At 43.6% G+C, this 20,370-nt stretch overlaps 1 protein-coding gene across 4 annotated transcripts in view; it reads left to right on the plus strand.

The window, feature by feature from the left end:
* Nucleotides 1–20,370, plus strand: part of Enox1 (ecto-NOX disulfide-thiol exchanger 1) — a 554,924-nt gene that overhangs the window by 348,762 nt on the left and 185,792 nt on the right. For 3 of the 4 annotated variants that reach the window (XM_087912247.1, XM_048422009.3, XM_087912248.1), the window contains 2 exons: nt 9,487–9,630; nt 10,387–10,524. In XM_087912247.1, the coding sequence (XP_087768373.1) occupies nt 9,561–9,630; nt 10,387–10,524 (208 nt within the window). In that variant the 5' untranslated portion in view covers nt 9,487–9,560. The remainder of the gene's footprint in view (nt 1–9,486; nt 9,631–10,386; nt 10,525–20,370) is intronic. The other variant, XM_048422010.3, reaches the window with a different exon arrangement.

Below are 20,370 nucleotides of genomic sequence, written 5' to 3' on the forward strand. Positions count from 1 at the left end.
ATTAGTTTAATAATCTGTGCTCTGGAAGGAGCATTATCCTCCTGTGTAAGGCACCTCAATGGAACTTCTCTTAGAGCTGTATTTGTACTAAGCACCCTCAGTGTTAGTTGTCCTCGCCCCCCCCTCCTCTGCCCCACCTTCCAGCCCTCTTGCCACTTAAACCTCCCTCCCTGTCCTTCCCTTTGCCTCTTCTTATAAAGGAGGTCATTTGACTGTGATTAAGGGAACAGTGTGTTTGGCTTCTTAAAGGGCAAATGTCTCCCGTTGTGGATCCAGAGATCAGGTTGGTGGGTAGTCCATTTACGGTAGTTCCTTTATGGAAGCCTAGGGAAGATAGAAAGGGCAGGCCTGTTAGTACTGTAGCAGCAAGGTGCAGCAGCAACCTTCAGTGGCCTCAATTCCAGAGCTGTCCCTTGAGCATTGTTCACTACGTGACCAAGGAGTGACCTTGAATTTCTGTTCCCACTGTCTCCTCCTCTTGAATGGTCTATGGGCTTCACCACCAGGCCAGCTTTACATGGTGCTAGGGATCAGGATTGAACCCAGAGTTTTGTGCATACGAGGCAAGCACTGAGCTCCACCTGCAGCTCTCAGGCAGTCTTTCTAATTTGTGAATCATATAGACTCCTGGAGTCTCAAAGCATTCCTGTGTGCATCCCCACCCACCCCCAGCCTCAGAAGCCTGTCTGGGTTCAAGCCCCAAAGGCCTTCTTCTCCCCCGGGTGCCTCCATGTGAGTTTGCTGAACCCAACCACTAGTATTTGGAGCGCTCCTGCCAGGCTGGTTTCTTCTAGCAAATGCCCAGCTACGTTTGCATCAAGCTTTGTACCCCTTTGCTTCCCTGCCATGAAGTAAGCACACTGTTTGACTGGGAGGCAGAATTCCACCGTCATTACCCACTTGTTACTCATCAGAGCAAGGGCCATAGGTGGTCTTTTAGAGAAAGGAAAGGTAGGTATCTGTGGGAATTTAGAGGAAGAAAAAGCTAGGCCTCTGGCTTAGGGCAGTCCATTAGGAGGTGTGAGCTACCGCATCTGTAAGTCCTAGGATTTCTTGGCTACAGGGGCAATGCTTTATTCATGGGGCTGCAATGGCATCATTAAGAACCCATTAGCTTAAAGAGTAACCAACTCCTTCTTTGTGACTCTTCTAAAGGAAATGCTAAACAGGATGAGCCACTGGTTCAGGCTGGTCAGGGTACAAGATCTGGATTTTATTGCAGGTGGATTTCCATAGACTCAACAGGGCTCTGCCCTGGGCTCTTTGGAAATAGATAACTCATTTACCAGGGTTTACAGCTATTTAGGGGTCAGTTATTTACCCAAGACAATTAAAATGTTTGACTTTGTGTCCTAATTTTTTTTCCATGCATGGGTCAGGGTATAAATGAGCACATAATGAAAACACTGAGCCACCCACAGCAGAGTCTGTACAATGATGTAGGGTTTCTGCTCTTGCTTTGTAAGAATGCAATGTTTGCAGAAAATGGTTTCTGTGTATCAGTGTGGCCAAGAAGTATGTAACAGATACGATCTTTTTATAGTATACATGTGTAAAAACTATTCTTTAATGTGTTTGCTTATGTCCTCGGTATGAAGAATTAGTCTCTCTTGATAGTTCTATCTTTGAAGCCTAGAATTAGCCTGGAGTCATGCTCAGACATTGGGTCCTTTTTCTAAAGAAGTCTTTCCCAGGTTTCTCTTGCTCAAACCCAATAGCCCATGTTGTTTCAGATAACGCTTCCATTTACCTACAGCTCTCTGGTTGACTTACTCCACAGAGCCCCCACAGGTGAATTCGAAGAGAAAAGAGGGTAAAAATTGACAAAGGACTTACCAGTGGTGGGGAGTTAGCTGTGTCCTTGTTTACTTCATAAATGTGTCTATGACTTGCTTAGATGGTAGTGAAGAGTCAAGGACCCTCTTCCAGGGATTGCTGTCTCCTTTTTTTCTAAGGCTGTGAAAGTAGGCCTGAAGCCAGAAATCAGATTTAGATCTCTTCTCCAGGTAGAGAGACGGGTAGAGAGGGAACTTGTCCAATCTTAGGACTATTTGAAATAGGGGTCAAGGATCAGCTTTGCCTATGAATGGGAAGTTCCATCCAGAACATTTTGGAGATTTCTGTACTGGGAGAAACTGGAACTGATGGATTTCAAGTACTCTTTAATTATGCACATGACAATGCTCTGAACCGAGGTGTGTTCATCATGAATCCCAGGGGCTCTGCTGTAATGAGGGCTCATCAGTCCAAGTTCAGGTTTACGGGTAATGGTGCTTCTCTTAATAACTCACTCACTCCGGGTAGAGCAATGATAATTGTTTTAATCTTGACATATTTAGAAGGCAGAGAGCAACCCAGGAGAACAGATAGTGTATGAAGGGTGCTGACTGACTTTTGTCCACAAGAAGTCTGGCTGAGCTATTGTATTTCCCACAAATACTCTTCAGATACAATATCACCCTTGTCAGGAATCCTGAAGTTGTCTCTAGGTGGAAAGTCATGAGTTTTGAAAGCTGTCTTCCAGAGACCTAAAAGTTACAAACAGTCATGAGAGTCCTCTTTCCTTTCTGTTTTTAATGGCAAGAGTAGTGCTTTTTCCTGAAGGTCTCAAGATTGCTCCTTAGTTATTTGTTCAATCTAGAAATATGAAATGTAGGCTTTTTGAAAAGCAAAGGCTTCCTGAGAAAAATAATTTCACCTGCCATTTCTCTACACTCATGCACACACACACACACACACACACACACACACACACACACACAGAGAGAGAGAGAGAGAGAGAGAGAGAGACAGAGAGACAGAGAGATATAAAATGTTGAATAGTATTTTTCTTATGTCCACAAGTAATTAGCTTTGCTCTTCTACCCATGTGTGTTTACTCACATGGACAAGTATCTTTTGGTCCTGTTATCAGAGTGCATCATTTCAGAGGAGCCCATCCACCTGCCCGCCTATCTTTGCTTGCCCTTCTCCTGAAGACGGACAACATGTTGAGAGTGAGGTAATGCCTCGCCCATTCTGGGATCATTACTTCCCTAAGATAAAAGGAAGATGATTTACTGCTTCAAATTGGCTGCTTGACAAAGTAGGAAAATGGAGGGTATAATCACAGTCCCCATAATAGAATACAGTGTTTGAGAACCGGCCAGACCTGCTTTCCATCTTCTGTGGTACATGCCAAATTGAAACTCTTCCTTTCTTCCAATGATTTCACCTGCTTCCTGCTCTACATTTATGCCTCTGTCATGCTAATGTGCTGGTTAACGGACCTGGAGATGCAGTTGGTAACAGAGCTGGGCTATTTCAAACAGCAGCTGCAAGAAACCTCACCCTTGACCCTGCGCTGGGGGAGGTTTGGGACCTAAAGTTTCTCTTATATTCGTGGACACATTTTTCTCAAACTGTTTTTCTCTGACACTTGAAATCCATCTTCATTCTAGTTTCCAAGAGGCATTCTCCCTGTTGTGTTCTTTAGTTCAAACCTCCAAGCCTTGGGATTGAACTCTGGCATCCAGCTGTTCGGTATTAATGATCCCGAGTTTATTTACATTTTCTTTCCTTTCCTCTTCTTACACACACATGCTTTTGAAAGTGTGTAGATACTTAATATTTATGTGGAGGGCATGAGGAGGTGATCCTGCCACGTTCTGTGCTCTTGCTGGATATTGACAAGTTCAGTTAGTCATCCTTAGTTTAGCATTGACTAATAACCAGCAGTGAAGGGGAGAGCTGGCTATGTTCAGACTTAGAGCCATTCTCTGTAAATAGAGACTGCTTTTTTTTGTTTCCCGACCACCCAGATCCAAATAATCACACAAAACAGTATTAATTACAACACTGTTTGCCCAATAACCCAAGCGCATTCCTAGCTAGGTCTTGAATTTGAAATTAACCCATTTCTATTAATCTGTGTATTGCCATGAGGCAATCCAGTTTAGATTTCCCGCCTACCTGTATTCTGCCCTACCATAGGCAGGTACGTGGAAGGCACGGAGCGATAACACTGAGGAACGGTTACATAGCTCCTTTTTGTCTTAAAGAAAACACTGAAGGAAGAATGGGTAGAATAGAGATGGCATCTTTTCTCAGGTACACTGTGATGGGAATGTCTAGCCTGACAGTTTTGAAAAGTCTACAGTGATTTTCTAACTGTACAAGTAAGGGGCTGTGCCTAATGACTGATTCTGTAGATTCGGTAGGAACTCTTACATAGTTTGCCCTCCCTGAATTTACCTCTGCACAGCAATGGCCTCTGCTTTCTCGATCCTCTTACCTTTGTTAAATAGAGTAGTACTACTTGAGGCAAGATGGGGGAACTGGAGAGCTGGCTCAGTGGTTAGGAGTACTTATTGCTCTTGTGCAAGACCTGGTTTGGTTCCCAGTACCTACACGGTGGCTCACAACCAACCACCCATAGCTCCAGTTCCAGGGGCTCTGGTACTGCCTTTTGACCCTGCAGGTCATATATGTATATGTTCATAGTTCATATACATATATATGCAGGCAAACATTCATACACATAAAATGATATTACTGTTTAACAAGTCTCCCCCTTAATCTGTTCTACCTAAAACTCTACCAAAACCTTAGTTGTCTTCTTTGCAGCTAATTAGCAGATCGTGATCATTAATAAGCATTTAGAATCCTGTATATTTACCAGACTTAAAAACTCTATAAAATTTTTTTCAACTAGGATCTTAGGTTATCTCTTATCATCTGTCTCTTCATTACCACCTTTAAGCTGTTTCAAAGTGTTCCCAATACTCAAAAGAATTAAGAAGCAATGTAGATTTGCTGGTATTTCTGCACCATGTGTGTATTGTGCTTGCTGGCTCCGGGGTGGGCTAGCATGGTGAATCATCTTAATCATCCCGAGCATAGATCTGATTAGAGAGTGGTGCTAGAACAGCATCTTGGGAGTGCAGAGGAGAGAGTCCACAGCTCCTGTCTTCTCCCCTAAGAAGACCAATGGCATCTTTCTTCAGGTTTATTGTGATTTACACCGTTCGCTCTCCTGTGAACCCTCTGATAGTCCGTGATATTATAGAGATCAGTCACTGTGATTGTGAACTCTCTGATAGTCCGTGATATTATAGAGATCAGTCACTGTGATTGTGAACTCTCTGATATTCCGTGATATTATAGAGATGGGTCACTGACTATAGTGGCCCATCTCCATAATGCATAATGGTGGCCTCCACTGATCCCTTCTCTGGTCCTCGAAAAGTGTCAACTTTTGGGTGTTCTTACCATGTGTTTGGTTGTTGTTTATTTGTTTGTTTTTAAGTGTTTGCATGTAAGAATGTGTTTAGGTTCATTTTCCTTTTTTTTTTGCGTGTGTATGGGTATTTGTCTGCATGTGTGTACATCTGTGCACCACATATATGTCGTACCCAAGGAGCTCAAAAGAGAGCATCAGATTTCCTGAGGCTGGAATTACAGATAGTTGTGAGACACCATGTGGCGTTCTGAGACTCAAACTTGGGTCCTCTGGAAGAGTAGCCAGTGCTGTTAATCACCGAGCCATCTTTCCACGTCTCCACTACCACCCCTACTCCCCTTTTAAACCATGTTTTGAAGAGCAGTTTCGTTCTGTCGCCTGTCCCCAAATGAATAGATTCTTCCCATCCTGAGCAGTGAAACACTCAGTAGTTAAGATGACTTATTTCGCTATAGAAAACCCAGGGAAAATGCTCTGCAGCCCTTGTCTGTGTGCTCCGTGTTTGTGAAAAGAAACAGAATTTTAGAAAACAAATGTAAACCCCATAGCTTTCTGGTTGTTCTTGAATGGAAAGGTTGCTCTGGAGTTCCCTGGTACAGCGCTTCCTTCATTATCACAGACACCTGTTTTAAAAACATGACATTAACATATACGTAGTATATGTCTGGTTGTACGATAGCCCATCATTTTAATCTGTGAAATGTCTCTCTAAGCTATGAAATGCCCAACAAGTGTCCTCTAGCTGAGCACCAGTAGTAGACATATTCTTTAAGGTAGGAAAACACGAATTTGGAATGGAAACGCAACTTTATAGCACACATATGACCTATAGCTAATAAAGAGTTCTTAACAAACGAAGCTTCAGCTATCACGTGACATAAGTTGGCTTTGATCTCATCCCTTTTAAAGGCACTAATAAAACTCATTCTGTCATTATAATGGTTTTTCTATTAAAGTAGGCATGAGTCTAAGGGATTAGGTCAAACGAATTCATTTTTATAAAAATCAACTATTTTTAAAACTTCACTGATTTTTGTACATTTTAACAGGAAGCTCCTTTTTTGTGGACAGCCACAGATGAATTTTCTTCTTAAAAATATTTGTGCTCGCTGTGTATAGAGTTAGAAAAAACAGGAAGGCCCTGCACTTTCCCAAGCAGAAGCAGCCCGTGTTCCTCCTAAACTAGAATACTTCTGTAGGCTTGGTGAGGTTTAAGACATTTTTGCTTGGTTGATATAACCTAGTGAAGTACTGAGCAAAAAATGTACCTTGTTAAACATTTGGGAAATTAGGTGTAAGATTTCAGCCTTCGGTAGATTTCAGTAGAGAAGAGGTTGGAGGTCCATTATGCCCAGGCAGAGCGCTCCTGTTATCCTTGACACTCTGTACATCTGATTGCTTTATAATGATAATCCCTCCATAAAACCTGTAAGCAGAAACCACCAATTTCATAATTTGTCCGGAAGCTTTTAAAAGCTTTCGTATTTGCATAGAAAGGAAAGCTGGAGAGGGAAAAAAAACATCTATCTTTTATACGGTGTTATTTTACAATGGAATTGTACGGAATGGAACAGCCTGCTACAGTTTAGGTGTGGTACAGAAAGCTAGGGCAACACTTACTGTCAGAAATATCAAGTGTTATTCACTGTTTTATAATTAATTACATAATTATACACCAGAACACAAAGATCTCAGGATACCTTAATAGAAACACTGCACTTCCAAATAAAATAACAATAATTATCACCTACTATATTCAAAGTACTTTATTAGCTGTAAATATTAACTCCCCACATCTGTGTGTAAATAAGCATCATTAAGAATATTAATCTTTCCTATAGTTTAGAAATAAGAAAACTAAGGCAGGGAAGTTGGTTTGAATGATCAGTTAAGCATCGCGGTCTAGAATGGCTTAAAGAGGCCAGTATCCAACAAAAACAGTGAGTGTTAATAGATTGCAAAATCACTCTTGCATTCATTCATAAATTGCCAAGTAGTAGCTAACATCTATAGGATACCCATTTGATCAAGTCCGTGTGACCAAACCAGCTCTAAAAAGGATCCTTCCAGTCTGAGACCACTGGAAATACCTGGTAGAAATGAACTTGCTTCAGAGACATCCTAGGTACCTAATAACCACATGAAGTTGTATTCAATTAAAACCATCGGATTGGGAAACCAGAGAGCTATAATAAATTGAAAGTCACAGAGTTCAAGATAGGGATAAATGGAAGTTTACAAACCACGTCCTGCTAACAGAGCAATCGTTTTTGAAACAGCAGCAGATTGTTAAGGTATCTGTGAAAGATACATATAGAGGCCATGCCACCCCCCCCCCCCCCAGGGCCTTAGATGCTTTTGTATAGAGTCGTAAGCTGGAAGAGACAGTGTGGATCCAAGACAAGCTAATGCCATCCCTGTAACACTGTAGAAAAAGTCAAGGTTAAGCATAACCAGAGAGGCACAAGCCGTAAAGCCAACAAAGTAAGGAGATATTCTCTGATAGAGCGTTCCAGAACTGCACGCTCATTAGACAGAAGAAGAAAAAAACTGTGATTGATGTCCATTTGTGGAGATCTGAGCTGCAGGAAGGGAGCCAACTACACTTCATTTAGGGAGCCAAGTAAGACAAATAGTGACCTTGTGATGATCCGAGGCTGCTCCACTACAGGGCTGTTGAAGAGAAGGATGAGACTTGCTTGTCCGGCTCTGCCTCAGTGCCTGCAGTGCTGGAGCAGAGAGAAAAGTATTCTGGGGCCTCACCATAGTGCTGATGAGTGGCCAGCTACAGGGCATGCATGCACTCAGCCTTGCTATGGATTTGCTGAACGTGATTCATATGGATAGAATCTATCTTGTGGCATTTGTTGCCTATGCTAATTAGTATACCGTGCATCAGCACATTCTAGATTCATTTGATGGTGGTGCGTAACAGAAAGTTTTGATATATATGTTGTGAATACAATTTGTTTCCAAAATTGGAATCAACCGCTGCTAGGTGATAGGTAACTGGGAGGAGAATGTCCAGCATCTCATTTGCCCTGCTTAGTGATAGCTAGAGATCTGTTGAACTACCAAAGCCACGTTCTCATTGAGGACCTATCCTTGAGATACTGAGACCTGCGCTTGCATTTTAGTTGAACCAGCGGGAAGCTTTCTGGCATCACCGTGCTTATTAAGGGGTGGGCTACAGATCCAAGGCCCTAAGAATCAAAGAACATAGCTTGAAATATTCAAGCTTCACACTGTACCCAAACATTAGAGTATCTAAACGTCTGAACAGCAATGTGACTCCTGGGAAAAGTCAAATGTTTAACTCTCGTGGTCATCTCAAACAGTCTCTGGGTCGCTCGTCTAGGCTTGCCACGGGCAAACGTGCACTTGAGCTCTGAATGTGTACATGGTTGACTTTTGCATTTGTAATGGTGGAGAAAAGACTATGATTTTATAATTAATGTCACAGAGAGGCTCCTCATAACCTTATCGTATGTTGTATTGTTACTTATATTTATTAGAAAAACACGTTGAGTATGACAAAATACACAAACACATACATATACATACATGCATACATATATACATATATACACATACCATATGCCATGTAATTCTCAGGAAAATTTGGATCAAACAGATTTTGGACCAGTTAAATTCATCATTTTATAGAACTGAAAAACAAACATTTTGCCTCTGCTACTGCAGCCTTGTAGATTTCTTCCCAGGACAGGCCCTGCCATTCTTTCCCCATGGCCTCTTCTGTTGATTGTTAGCTCTTTTGCCAGCCTTACAGAAAAAAAAAAAGAAAGGTTCTTGCTTTTTTAATTCTTCCTCCCTACTTTTTGTCCTCTTTGAATACATTTCACAGATGACCGTCTTCCAAAATAACAACATCAATTAATTTTTTTTAACTTGAAAAGAAATCATGTTCGCCCTAGTCTGCCCTGGCTATTGGTGTGCAGTGTATGGAAGAGGCTGTGCCGGCGCTGATAAGGCCCATAGGCAAAGAGGCTGCAGCAGGAGACTAAACCCTAACACCCTCAGCAGCCGGCCCTGAGCCAGGTGAGGTGATAAGGTGACCCGTACAGTCTCCCGCACAGTGGCGAGAAGCTGTTGTGCACAGCGCGGCAGGTCAGGCAGCAAGCACCTTGAGTTCTGCGCCCTGCTGCTGAAAGTGGTTCTTTTGTGTCCTGTTCTCTGTTTAGACAACAATCTGTTCTGTCACTATGAATGCCCCTGCCTCACCACAATCCCCTCCTTCTTTGCAGAGTCCGATGTTCTCCGAGGGGACCCTCCACTCAACTGCCAAAGCACCTGGGTGCCCCATGGTGCTTGTCCTCCAATGGTAGATGCAGCTGAGTTCGAGAGCATTGCCCAGTGTCCTCAGGAGCTCCCCCAGATGATGGCAGCAGGTAAAGGTTGGTGGCCAGTGAGACACACACGAGATCATTTGCATTTTTACTGGAAAAGCTTGCTCAGCCATGAAAATCGGTGTTGAATCAGGGGCCAGTGCCTGGGGGCAGGAGGCGGCTGTGAAATTCAAGAAAAGCCACAAAAAAAAAATGTGAAAAATCAAATTTAACACAGTTTTCCGGTCTTCTTTATTCTGTTTAATTTCTGCTATTTGTTTTTTAATTTTATTTACCCGTTTTATTAGCCAGTATTTCTAAGAAATAGTTTAAAAAGAGGTGATGAATTTGAAAGAGAATGAAGAGGGGGTCATGGGAAGGGTTTGTTTTCTTGTTGGATGGTTAGAAAGGATACCTGGACCAGCATAATCCTCAGAAACAGACACATTTATCTATCTTGCCCTGCTAGGCAGTTGGCTTCCCTCTACTTTCTTGTAGACCCTGTCTCTTAACAAGTGTTGCCTCATGGGAGAAGGAAGCAGTTTTTCACGTTTCCCCAGAGGACTTCATGGCATGACCAAACAGTACAGAGTTCATGCCATTAAGTTTTCTTCTAGAACGTTCCATGAACACACATCTTTATACTCCCATCTTTATCCGTCTGTCCTGATGCTCTTACATCTGGAGAAATTATTCATGTAGCGTGGATCGTGGTGGTTTTTTAATATCTTGGCCATGTGCTAGATAAAGCCTCGTATCTTTAGAAACAAGCGAAGGGCCCTGCCTGTCAACACTAAGCTGAGTTTGTTTCTCCCGCAGCAGCTGATGGTTTGGGGAGTATAGCCCTAGACACTACCCAGCTCAACATGTCCGTCACCGATCCCACAGCCTGGGCCACAGCTATGAATAACTTGGGCATGGTTCCCGTGGGGTTGCCTGGCCAGCAGCTCGTGTCTGGTAAGCTTTCTCCTGGTTTCAAAGATGCTGCGCGGTATTGCCAAACACGGTGGGTGACAGGTGTTCCATGGTAATCCCTCTACATACCCGGATTGAACATGCCTTTTGATTTTTTGGCTGGGGCATGTCTCGCTGTTTGCACGCGAGACTGTTTTCCTCTGCACTTTGCTCTTTTCGGTCGCGGCAACCCTCACCCTCACCGCTGTTGGTACACACCGCATCTTTGCTCCACAGCCCTGCAGCGGCAATCACACGCTCAAGCTGGTAGATGGGGTGGCTGATAGAGTCTTTCCAACTTGCGAAACTTATTCCCATGCCTCGCTCTGTCTGATCGCCTTCTCCTCTGTGACGGCTCGGAAGACAAACGTTTGGCTGCCGTTTCGACTCATGCTCCCGTGTTACAAATGTGGAAGTAGGAGAAAAGTGTTGGGGGTCACTTTTCTAGCATTGAAGTGTCACATGTAGAAACTCAGCTCAGCTGACACCATTCAGACTTTGCTGCCTGACACGTCTGAAACAGGAATTCAGAGCAATCAATCAATAGATGGCATCTTTAGAAATAGCATTGAGTCAAGGGTCATTTAAAGGTTTTACTGCTTAATTCAACATGTGTTTCTTGAGGGTTTTATGTGTGCTTTATAAAACAGGCTTTGAAAATTATATATGTGTGTGTAATATATATGTAATATATATATATACACATATATATAAGTATAAAGCATGTCTCAATAAATTGAAGTAGAAACAAGTGACAGATGCTAGGACTAGAAAGCTGATGTGTGGGATCACGTGTTCAGTGGTGAGAGGTAAAGACGCCATACAGGTGCTCGCTGGTCAGCCCCTGGGGCTCTGAAGGATGGGAGATGAGCTTTGTCGTCAGAGATACTGGGGTTTGCATGTCTGCCCACCCACTCCACAAACACCCACTGAGGTTCTAATGGGTACAGAGGCCTCAACAGTCAGCAAATGGGCTAGCCTGAATCCTCTTGGGGTGTGCACCGGTGGACTGACCACCAATTACTATACTGAAGGATGTGTTTACACAGCAGAATAATTGTCTTATTGTCTTTGTGCACCAAGTCCAGAGACGGTGGCTGGTGTGCACTAAAGCGGAATTGGTTCTCTTTGGAATGTTTAATTCTACCCACAGTGCCAAGTTCCAACTCTTCTTCCTTCTTTCCTTCATCCTTTCTCTCCCTTCCTTCGTGTTGCTTTTCCTCCCTCCCCTTCTTTTTTGTTAACAGTGTTCATAGCAAAAAAATACCATATTAAATTAAAAGTATACATATAAGTATGTACATATGATTTCTCTTCTAAAACTTTTATATGTATTGATGTTCATTTTATATGTATTGATGATTTGCCTACGTGTAAGCCTATGTGCTACATGTATGTCTGGTGCTCGTAGAGTCTAGAAGAGAGCATCAGACCCCTGGAGCTATGGTCACAAACAGTTGAAACAGTTGCGATCTACTGTGTGAGCTCTGAGAATGGAGCCCAGGTCTCTGGAAGGGCAGCCAATGTTTCTAACCATGGAGTCACTTCTCCACCCTCATGGTTTCTTTTTAGCACAGCAAAACGGAGCAGGAGGGGAGCTAGGCGACAGGAAAGCCGTGAGACCAGGGAACCTAAAGGAGAGAAAGAGACTGGGCTGCAGCCGCCTGAGATGGTCCACACCTATAATTCCAGCACTAGGGAGGCTGAGGCAGGAGGATTGTGAGTTTCTGTCCAGGTTGGCTATGTGGCTAGTGAAATCATGCCTTGAAACATGCTATGGGATTACTATGATTGGCAGCCATTCTGCTCTACGGGTGGGCATGCACACATGAAGGGCATTGTCCGAGTTGCAAATGAGCTCATCCAGGCCCTTTGCTCGGGAGCTCGTCCAGGCAGATACTTCCTCTCGGTAACACGAGAGTGGAGGTTTGTACTCCCCACTTACCTTCCCCAGCTGCCTAATTGAAATATTCACACAGCAGCGATGGCCTCCCTCTCGTCTCAGCTCCCATTTCTCTCAGAGAACGTGTGACTTCGAGAGTAAGCCCAAACCGCAATAATTCACTATTTTTTTCCTCACGATTTGGAGTCTTCTGACATTTTAACCATGACCAATTTATGATTTTCCTAGCAACCTACCATGAAAAGAATTACAGCCCTACTCGTTATAGAAGATTTACCGTATCTGCCCTGAATTGCGTTCTCTATCTCCTGTATTAGCCAGACAGCTGAAGCTGGTTTTGAGCCTTTCAGAGAGTCTCTGGGCTTTTCTTCTTCACCTCTGTAGCCTGATGAGGTAAACTGCGCTTGGCTGTGTCCTCGGGATCCGCAACTGCAGTTCTTGACCCAGCATCCTGTCTGGTTCTGTTGAGATTGGCTGGTCTTTGTGTGGTTTTCCTTCTGGCTCTTTTTTTTCTCCCCTAAGAAATGTTTCAGTCATTGTGAATATGAAATTTTTTTATATGTGTTCTGTGAACATATCACCTTCAACTATTTTCCACTGTATGCTTTCATGTTAAAAAGGTGAGTCACTCGTCAGGTCAGGAGCCACCGTCCAAGTGTTTCATCCATTTCTACTCTTCTTTTCTGTGATCACACACGATCACTGTGGTGTGACCATGTCTGCTAAGACCTGTCGGAACACTTAGCGTGGTATCTTATGCCAAACGTGCATCTCTATGCAGTGAGTATTTGCTGAATGGTGTTGGTTTCATATCCTACTTTTCCTTGTTAAATATTTTTCACAGTTTCATACATGTAATAGTGAATTTTAGCTATTTCCATCTGAGGCCATTTTCTCGTTCCTCTCCCTCTTCTTCTGAATCCCTTTTCTTTCCAACAAGTCTCCCCCTGCTCTCATGCCTTCCTGTGCGTGACTCACTGGACTTGAGTTTCTTGCCTAAGTATGGGGTAGGTTATGTACAGGGACACCAACCGTCTATAAGTGGCTACATCATTAAAGAAATGGCTCTCCTCCAGCAACCATTGACTTCTTCGTGATACTCGGGAGGAAGTAGGGCCTCACGAGCCTCACCCCCTGTGACACAATGTTGACAGCCCTGGTCTGTGTAGAGGTCTTGTGCAGACAGCCACTGCTGTGGTGGGTTCATGAGTGGAAGGCTTAGGATCTTAATTCCGATCCCGTCCCTGTCATTTTGTCGATGTGACGTGGATGTCCCATTTAGAGCTGATCCCTCCACCATCACTTATTCTTGGCATTTGGGACAATTACGAGTTTTTTAATTAACTGTGTCACCCACTACGGCAATAAAAGCTTTTGTGGTAAGACTAAGAGGAGCACTCCTTTAAAGATAGAAACATGGGCTTTGGAAGGCTGTTTGGGGGAACTGGAGAGATGGTTCAGCAGGTAAGAGCACTGGCTGTTCTTAGAGAGGATCTGGGTTTGGTTCCCAGCACCCATATCGTGACTCACAAATGTCTGTAACTTCAGTTCCCGGGGATTTGGCTTCCTCTCTGGACTTGGTGGGCACCAGGCATCATGCACTTGCACACAATACACATACATACATGCAGGCACAACACACACACACACACACACACACTACATATATATAATAAACAAATAATAAAAATAAAGCAGTTTACAACATGACCATCGAACAAAACAGTAGCATTAGCTTCCCCATTAGGGCCTGTGACCTCCCTGGCCAGGTTCAGAGAACCAGGCATCAGTTCACTCCTGTGAATCCCATATTCTTTAAATATTTGTTATGGAAAAAAATACTACTGTAAGATTTTTAAAGCACAGTCATGACTTTTCATCAATTGAAATAATTTTGCTTGGTTGGTTCTTAAAAGTAGAACTAGTAAGCCAAAGAAGAGAGTAATCTAGACAGTTAATTTCTCTAAGTTACTTATATTTTAATTTACTAATTTTATTTGTAAATATGGCAGGCTATTACTTCACTTTGCATTTTTTTCAAGATCCAGATTCTTGAAGAAAATTCCCCCGAAGGTCTTTGTATTGCAACTTTCATCTCCAGAGAATGGCCTTACTGGGAGGTGGTGGAGCCTGGGGGGCGGGCTAGTGGGAGGAAGTTGGGTCTTGGGGCTATGTCCTTAGACAGGACACGTGAATCCAAGTCCTTCCGTTTCTCCTGTTTTTGTTCTTTTTTGTGTTTGTATCACAACTTCTGCTTTGCAAGGCCATGGGACCGACAGCTGTGGCCTGAAACGGCTGAAGCCTCAAGCCCCACAAAACCTTTCTCCTCTCCAGCTGAACTCCTTCTGGCGTTTTCTCACAAAGCCAGGAAGCTGGCACACACACCCTGCTTATGCCCCTTTCCCTTTTGGTTTTTATTTATGTTTTTCCTCTCATAAATAGGTCATTCTCCTTATGAACTCATTTTACCAAATGTGCTCATGGATCACTTCTAATTGGTGTATGCTTACTTTTTTAAAAAATCTATTTTAACACTCTAACTTCATACTTCCTAAAATATTTATCTAGCCTTATTTTTCTTCTTAGTATTAATTCCTTTAAGAAATTTTTCCTTTATGAACTCTTCCTTGTAGTTTAAGTACAGACTAGTTTGCATACTCTGGAGGTTGATATATGTATTTCCAGCTTCATACTTTCTCATTGACCCTCCTATCTTTTATCAGAAATCAGGTTTCTATAAATGTCTCTCAGTTTTTAAAATATCTGTTGTCTACTAGCGATCTATTTTTATTCCAGAATCAAACTGGTCAACTCATACAGTTGTACAGTTTGTTTATGGGAAGCTCTGCCATCCCTTTTACAGCTCTTCATGTGTAGGATTATTTCCTCCTACTCAGTATAGCCAGAACCACAGGAGGCTCCGTGTCCCCAGCGGCGACCTCTGGAGTTCTTCAGTGTGGCTATAGAAGGGTAGAGACCCTCTTTAACATTTCAGAAGGGACTTGGAGATTATTTAGTGTAGCATCCCTTCCGAGAAAGCGTCCCTGCCGTACCTCTGACAGGATTATAGAGAAGCTCGTTTTATGAGCGCTTGGCTTTCTCCCAAAGTTTCTGATATTTTCTAAATGGCCAAGTACTCTTCCCATATTTGTTAAAATTAAACTGACACTAAGTCCTGTTTCTCGATGCTTCTTCAGTTTATTGAGAGATGAAAATTTTCAGTAGAGTAAAGTACACAGTTTTCATATCCTTTGATTTTATCAAAAGGATTTCCCAGGAAATTGTGTCACTTCTTACGACTGTGTCGTACTTTTCTGCTGAGCTGTCTCCCGCTGCCGTACCTGCGCCTCTGTCTTTTATCATCACGCGGCTGCGCCCACTCTCACAAATGCCCATTTACCGTCCTGTGAAGTTCCGCGTGACATCATAGCAATGGACCTCTTTTCTCTTGTCCAGAATATAGCATTATATCGTTACGCATCCGTCCTGCGTCCTCTGCTACAAGAGGACGCCGTTTTCCTCCACTTACTGTTTCCTGTTTGGTTTCTCCCCATAATCGTTTTCAGGGTGTGTGGTTTTTGTTGTTGTTCGTTTGTCTTCTTATCAGTGTTTTGTACTTTGTTGGAGCTGTGCTTTCTAAATTGGTCAGTTGGAAGATCTGTGTCACCCGTTTGTCCTTAGGGAGGGTGAATGTTACTTTCGTATAGAGATGGCCTGATAGCCGTGGCCACCTCTGGGGTAAGCACAGGTAAATTGCTTTCTCTGTAGATTTTCTGAGTCTTTACTATGTTGACATACAATGTGCAGTCTTCCACAGTGTCGGAGCTTGTATGTAGGATTCTCAAACTTAATCCGACCTTTAGTAAATCCCCACCAGTATTTCCTGAGACACCAGAGTTGGGCTTTCTGCACTGGGCATTTCCTGTCAGCCAAGGAAATCCTCTGCCCGTGCATCCACATTTCTTTCTTATGCCATCGCTCACATGACCTTTAAGATTGTGTTTGTATGTGTTGTAGCTGAACGGCGTCACTATGTAATTCCACCTTTGCTAACAACTGCTCGCTGCTCGGGTCTTTCCTGAAACCTGTTCTCAGGTTCTCAGTTTTCTATGATACACGTTGTTCCTGCATAAGGAACCCCCTCTGGTGTCACAAACCAGAATCTCACTGTCAAATCCTGAGCTCTGGCCATCTGTGCAGCCAGACACTCTCTTCTCGGTGTCTAAATATCAATCCCCCTCCCTCCCTCTCTCATTTTGTAAAATTTATTCTTTGAAGCCAAGCGTGATGACTCTGAAGGCAGAGGCAGGTGAATCTCTATGAGTTCGAGGCCAGCCTGGTCTACAAAGAGAGTTCTAGGACAGCTAAGGCTGTTGCACAGAGAAACCCTGTCTCAAAAAAAACCAAATAAATAAATAAACGTAAATAAATAAAATGAAAGTTTATTCTCATTATGTAGACACATACAAAATATATCTTGGTCATATCCACCCCTCACTCTCCCCTGCCAATTCCCCTCAGGGTCCCCTATCACATGTCCTCCTTCCTAACTTCATGTCTTTTAAAAATAATTTTAATTGATGTTTTTGTTGTTTAATAATCTCATAATGCATTTAATATGCTTTGATTAAAGTTTACTCCCCCTCCCTGCTCCCACTATTCTCTATCATTTCATGCATTCTTTTTAAGAAATCCACTGTGTCCATTTAGTGCTGCCAGTGTCTGTATTGGTATAGTACTATCTACTGAGTCATGTGGAGACTCTCAGGGGCCACATCCTTGGAAATGATTGATGCCCACTCTCTCAGCAGTTAGTCTCCAGTCACTGGGGTAGGACTAGTCTCCAGCTAGGGGTAGGACTCCTGACTACCCCCCTCCTCCGTGCTGGTTTTTTTATCTGACTTGAGCGTGCACAGGTCTCGTACATGTTGTCCCAGCTTCTGGGTCTTCCTATGGGCTACTGCCTGCCACTCCCGGGAAGCACCATTTCCCATAGTCACCCACTTCCAATCCCTTCTTCTGTGATGACCCCTGAGCTTTGGAAGGAGGAAGCGTGATATAGATGTCGCATTTAGAGCCAAGTACTCCGAAGTTGTTTCTTCTTTGCATTTTGATCTCTCATTCTGTGCAGTTGTCAATCTCTAAGCTAATCACCACCTACCACAAGAAGAAGCCTTTCTGATGAGGGGTGAGAGATGTCACCATCTTTGGGTATAGTAATAAATCACTTGAAGTTGGTTTCATATATAGAGTTATAGTAGTAGGTTGTCCCCTAGGTCACAGGTTCTTAGCCCCATTAATGGTGACAGGCATGACTTCCATCTGGAAGAACTGACCTTCAATCTAATCCAGGGGGTTAATCCAATACAACCGACCTTTAATACAAAGGGGTTAATTACAGCCATGCCTCCCCCGCACCAGTGACTGTATCTTTTTAGATTAGCCGTTATTGTAGCTCTCACAGTTAGGTAAGGATAGTGATTCCCTCTTTTTCCCAGGAGCATACGTAGCACCTCAGAGCACTCTGAAAGTGTGCCAGCCATTAAGGACAAAGCTTCCAGGTCAGTGTCAAGTTTCTCCATGTTCTATGACTCAAACAGGTGACGTTTTCAGCAATGTAATCTGACTGTTAGATTCTGGATGGCAACCAAAAACAGTGACAATCCCCTGTAATGTTTGGTGGGGAGAATCTTTGGGATCCTAAGGACCAATCACTCCAAAAGAAGTCACCCATTCTTGGCACTGGACTTGATGTCTGGTAGGTAGCCTATGGTATCTAGATGCATCATCCCCGTTATGGGATAATTCCCACTTAAGCTCTCAGGTGGTGGGGTAAGGATCATAATGGAGAGTCTGGGTAGGGATGGGAGCCCCTACCTGGGCATTTCACAGGATGTGAGGGCTTCAGGCTAAGGGGTGGCTTCGCATCAGATGGGAGTCCCTACTGGGGACTGACTCGCAGGAAAAGGGGTCCTCATGCAACAGGTGTGTACCTGTCATGGGGTCTATCCTAGTTCATTTTCAAAAGGGGTGACAGTCAATGGGAAGGAGAGTTGGAGAGCAGGAGACTTTGTGCATCTCTTCTGGTCATGAGATTTTACCTTCCTCTCTCCTGTCCGGTGACATCTCCTTTCTTAATGTCAACACTCTTTCTTTGGCTCTGATCGATTCAAGTTGACATGAATCTTTCACACTAAGTTCCTTAGCATGCCCTGTGTCATATCTGAAAAAGACATCATACTCCCTCTTAGCCACACAGAGGACCACACACGCCGGAACCCGTCCCCACTGGGGATTACCTTGAAAGCAGGAAGGACTTGTTTACACCCATGCACAGCTGCCACTGCTCGGCATTGCCCTGAGTTCATTCCGTGCCGTCTTCTCCTCATGTTCCTAGCTCCCCATCCTTGCCAGCTCCCGCCACTCTGGAAGTTTAACTCTGATGCATGGGAGGGCTAATGTGGGGTACTTTACCCCCACTGTCTTCTTTATTATCCCCTCCCCTCCCCTGAGGTTTTCATTCATTTTCATTCATCTCTGCTTCCTCAGACTATTTTTTTTTTCTAGTTCCCTCCTTGGGTTGTTTAATCCTCCCAGGAACACCTTTTATCCTCTTTAATGTGCCCAGATATGAAGAGGCATTTGCTAAATCCTTTCATCTCCTCAAGCATCGCCCCTTTAACGGGGATTTACTAAGCCAGATGTTGTGCTGAACGCTGGGATTACGAGACATAGACCTCACTGCCAGGTAGCGGAGTCAGTGGAGAGACAGGAATAGCAAGTAAGCACAGCCAAATCAACAGGCCAAGTGGAGATGTTTCTAATAAGCATGGGTGCTATAGGGTGCCACTACAGAGGGCCCAGGTGGCAGTGGTGAGGTGGCCACTGTATCTCTGCAAGGGACTTTTTTAAGTGCTACAGATCACTCATAGCAATGTGGGAAGTTGGCAACAGGTCATTAGATACCAGGCTGTAACAGTTACACAGACACAATACAATGGTAAAGTAAGGCTAGTCATAATCCTGGTATCGGAGCAGTAACTATGTAAAGGGCCTCCAGAGACATTTATTAATAATTATAGAAAGATTCGGAATGGTGAACTGAGTCCATGTGGTATATAAGGAAAGTGAAGAATGACCCCGAATCCTAGGATTCAAGCCTCGGAAACTGACTCAGTGGTGGGTAAGGGAAGCAGAAAAGATGGGAAGGGTCAGTTGGCTGGTTTCCTTTTGGGCAAGACAAGTTTGAGGAACTTTTGTGAGGAAGCATGCAGTGAACAGTCTACTTAGTAGGTCCTTGGCCCAGGTAGGATGGGAAGACGGAGAAGTGGCCTTGGCCATTATGGCGTATGATGGTCTTGCATGCCGTCGGACTTTTCCACTGTGCAATTAGGAAGGTCCTCTGTCTGACTTCTGACCCCAGTCCCTCTCTCACATTTCATCTGTGACCTGCTAGATTCTGTCTATTGCGGGGTTCCAAAGCTTGAAATGAGAGATGGGGGTCTAAGGTAACAAATGCATTCTGGAAAAGTCTGCCGCACACCATCCCCTCAGCTCACAGATACTCAGGGCTCTCTGTCAATAGTCTACTCCACAGGCTTGCATTTAATATGAAAATAGCGCTCATGCCAGCACGCTTCTCATGTCAAATGTCTCCTGTGTTGATGATGGTACTCTCTGATCCAGGTGTAATGGCGGGCAGGTGGGAAGCCTGGCACACAGTGGTGGGACTCTCTCAGAGAAGATGATCAGCGCTCTCTTTTGTTTTCATTTTCTAACTAGTTGAAAGAGTCCTCATTATGCAGGGTCAGAAAGCAGATAGGCCCTTGACTTAGAGTTCATGATTTTGTACACCGTATTTCCTGTACTTGTGATGGTTTCGCCTCACTTTGCACAGTTATTTACCCTTTCTGTCCAGGACATTGGGACAGTGTGTTAGTAGAGTT

This window comes from Myodes glareolus, chromosome 12 (genome assembly GCF_982192425.1).
Source record: "Myodes glareolus chromosome 12, mMyoGla1.1, whole genome shotgun sequence".
Taxonomy (NCBI): Eukaryota; Metazoa; Chordata; class Mammalia; order Rodentia; family Cricetidae; genus Myodes; species Myodes glareolus.